Below are 2,500 nucleotides of genomic sequence, written 5' to 3'. Positions count from 1 at the left end.
ACACGCGAGGAAGAAGAAGAAAAAGTAGAAGAAAAGGAGGAGAAAGATATAGGTAGGAGGAAACGGGTAAACAGTTTATGCCCCTCTACATCGTCGCAATCCCGTCCACGGTTTTTACCTCCGCCAACGAAGTTGGAAGGAGGTTATGTTATCGCCCCGTTTTGTCTGTTTGTTAGTGAACAGCTTCCTGGCCACAATTTTAATCGTAGAGTAATGAAACTTGCAGGGATTAACTGTTACGTAAGAAGCTGGAAATGATTAAATTTTGGAAGGTCAAGGTCAAATGTCAAAGTCATGGTTAAGCAAAATGTCCAATTCACATAATCAGACGTACGTTTGGACATCCTTGTCCCAGAGACCTCAAACTTGGTTCATATTTGAGTTTATGAAAATCCACGCCAATTAATACATGTTAAGGTCAAAGGCCAAGGTCGAGGTCGAGCAAAAAGTCGAGAAATAAGCAGCCACGGCGGAGGTCTGCGCTCTACTGAGTGTCCCTGTAGTTTATATATTGAGTTTTATATTGAACACAAAAATATATTGTTCTTATTTTTTATAATTCCCATCCGGGAATATTCTTCTATTAACGTGTTTTTTTTCCATTTGTATGGGGTGTACCAACCGTGTGTCACACGATCGTACATAGTAACGACATTTCATTTTGTGTATATATTATGCTTGTATCTTCGCTCTCCCCTCGCACTAAAAAGAACCTGAAATAACATGTCTGTTTTTCTCACCGTTAACTGTTAACCGGTGCGGTGTCGGTTGAACATGAAATTGCCTGTTATGTCTTTTGTGCCCATTTTGCCTGGAGTTCACATATATAAAAACGGATGTTCTTTAATAAAGTTACTCAGTTGCTTTCATCCTGCCTTTGAGTCACAACCTTCTCTCAGTTCGTCACAGGGGTAAGCACAGTTGCCTTTTTTTTAGAAGGACTTTGCTTTTATTTTTGGAGTAGACCGTAGCCCCGATCGGCTGCCCTGCCTGATATCGCGTAGACCATGGTAGCGTATATTTTATCCGGGAAAATCTTAGTAAGAAAATTATGTGTTTTTTCAGTTTTAGTAAAAAAAATAATGTGTATTTCTATCACTTTTTCACGTCGAAACTAAGCTCATAAGGCTAAAAAACATCTTAGAAAATTAAAGTATATTTCTTCCAGTTTTAGTAAAAAACTTAATGTATATTTCTAATAATTTTTCACTTCCAAACTAAGCTCATAAGGTTAAAAAATATCTTAAAAATTAGCATGTATTTTTTTTTCAGTTTTAGTAAAAGAAAATAATGTGCATTTCGATCAGTTTTTCACGTTCAAACTAAACTCATAAGGCTAAAGAACATCTTGGAAAATTAAAATATATTTTTTTCAGCTTTAGTAAAAAAAAAAAAAAGAATGTTTATTTCTATCATTTTTTCACGTCCAAACTAAGCTCATAAGGCTAAAGAACATCTTAGAAAATTAACATATTTTTTTCAGTTTTAGTAAAAAAAAAAAAAATAATGTGTATTTCGATCAGTTTTTTACTTCCAAACTTAGCTCTTAAAGCGAAAAGAATATCTTAGAAAATTGGCATGTATTTTTTTCAGTTTTAGTAAAAAAAAATTATGTATATTTCTATCAGTTTTTCATACCTAAACTAAGTTCATAAGGCTAAAAAACATCTTAGAAAATTAAAATATATTTTTTCAGTTTTAGTAAAAAAAATAATGTTCATTTCGATCAGTTTTTCACTTCCAAACTAAGCTCATAAGGTTAAAGAATATCTGAAAAATTGGCGTGTATTATTTTCAGAAAAAAATAATGTGTATTTCTATCAGTTTTCCACATCCAAACTTAGCTCTTAAATCCAAAAGAATATCTTAGAAAATTAACATATATTTTTTTTCGGTTTTAGTAAATGAATAATGTGAATTTTGATCAGTTTTTCACGTCCAAATTAAACTCATAATGGTAAAAGAATCTAAATCATCCCATAAACTTGAAACTTATCTGGGTCACAGTGGGAGCCAAGAGGCGCTGGATTGAGTGAAAGTTACGTAATTCACTATCGGTAATTGTGTGATCCGTCGGTTCTCTTAAAAGGTCTGCAATTGGGTTTGACCTTTGACCTCTTTGATAGACGGACCGCCAGCTGATGTCTTGTCTCCTTTTGGAAGAGGATCGGAGTTATTAGTGATGCCTCAGAATTTGTGGTCAACTTTCATCTTGAAAATATACGAATGATGTAATGAATCTGGATACTTTTTTTTTTTATTATCATTTCAGAATATATTGTTTTAAGTGTATAATGTTTAAATTTATTATTTTTTTTTTTTTTGGGGGGGGGGGCTGCTTTTTCATTATCATTTCAACTTAATGGTTTTTCTCAGTAGTGATTACCTTTCAAGGGGGGGGGGGCGGATTACTTTTTCATAATTATGCCAGTCTAATATTTTTTTCAGTAGCATTTGAATTATTTTTTATTATTTTACCATCATTTAATGATGCTCATTA

General features: G+C 33.0%; 1 protein-coding gene across 1 annotated transcript in view; it reads left to right on the top strand.

The window, feature by feature from the left end:
- Window positions 1–2,500, top strand: part of LOC137641071 (glutamic acid-rich protein-like) — a 26,498-nt gene that overhangs the window by 8,673 nt on the left and 15,325 nt on the right. The window contains exon 3 of the mRNA XM_068373516.1: window positions 1–171. This exon is cut by the window's left edge and continues 1,758 nt beyond it. Coding sequence (XP_068229617.1) covers window positions 1–171 — 171 coding nt within the window. The remainder of the gene's footprint in view (window positions 172–2,500) is intronic.

Source organism: Palaemon carinicauda, chromosome 5 (assembly GCF_036898095.1).
Source record: "Palaemon carinicauda isolate YSFRI2023 chromosome 5, ASM3689809v2, whole genome shotgun sequence".
Classification (NCBI taxonomy): Eukaryota; Metazoa; Arthropoda; class Malacostraca; order Decapoda; family Palaemonidae; genus Palaemon; species Palaemon carinicauda.
The sequence above is the reverse complement of the archived record's forward strand: the minus strand, read 5'-3'. Positions and strand labels throughout refer to the sequence as shown.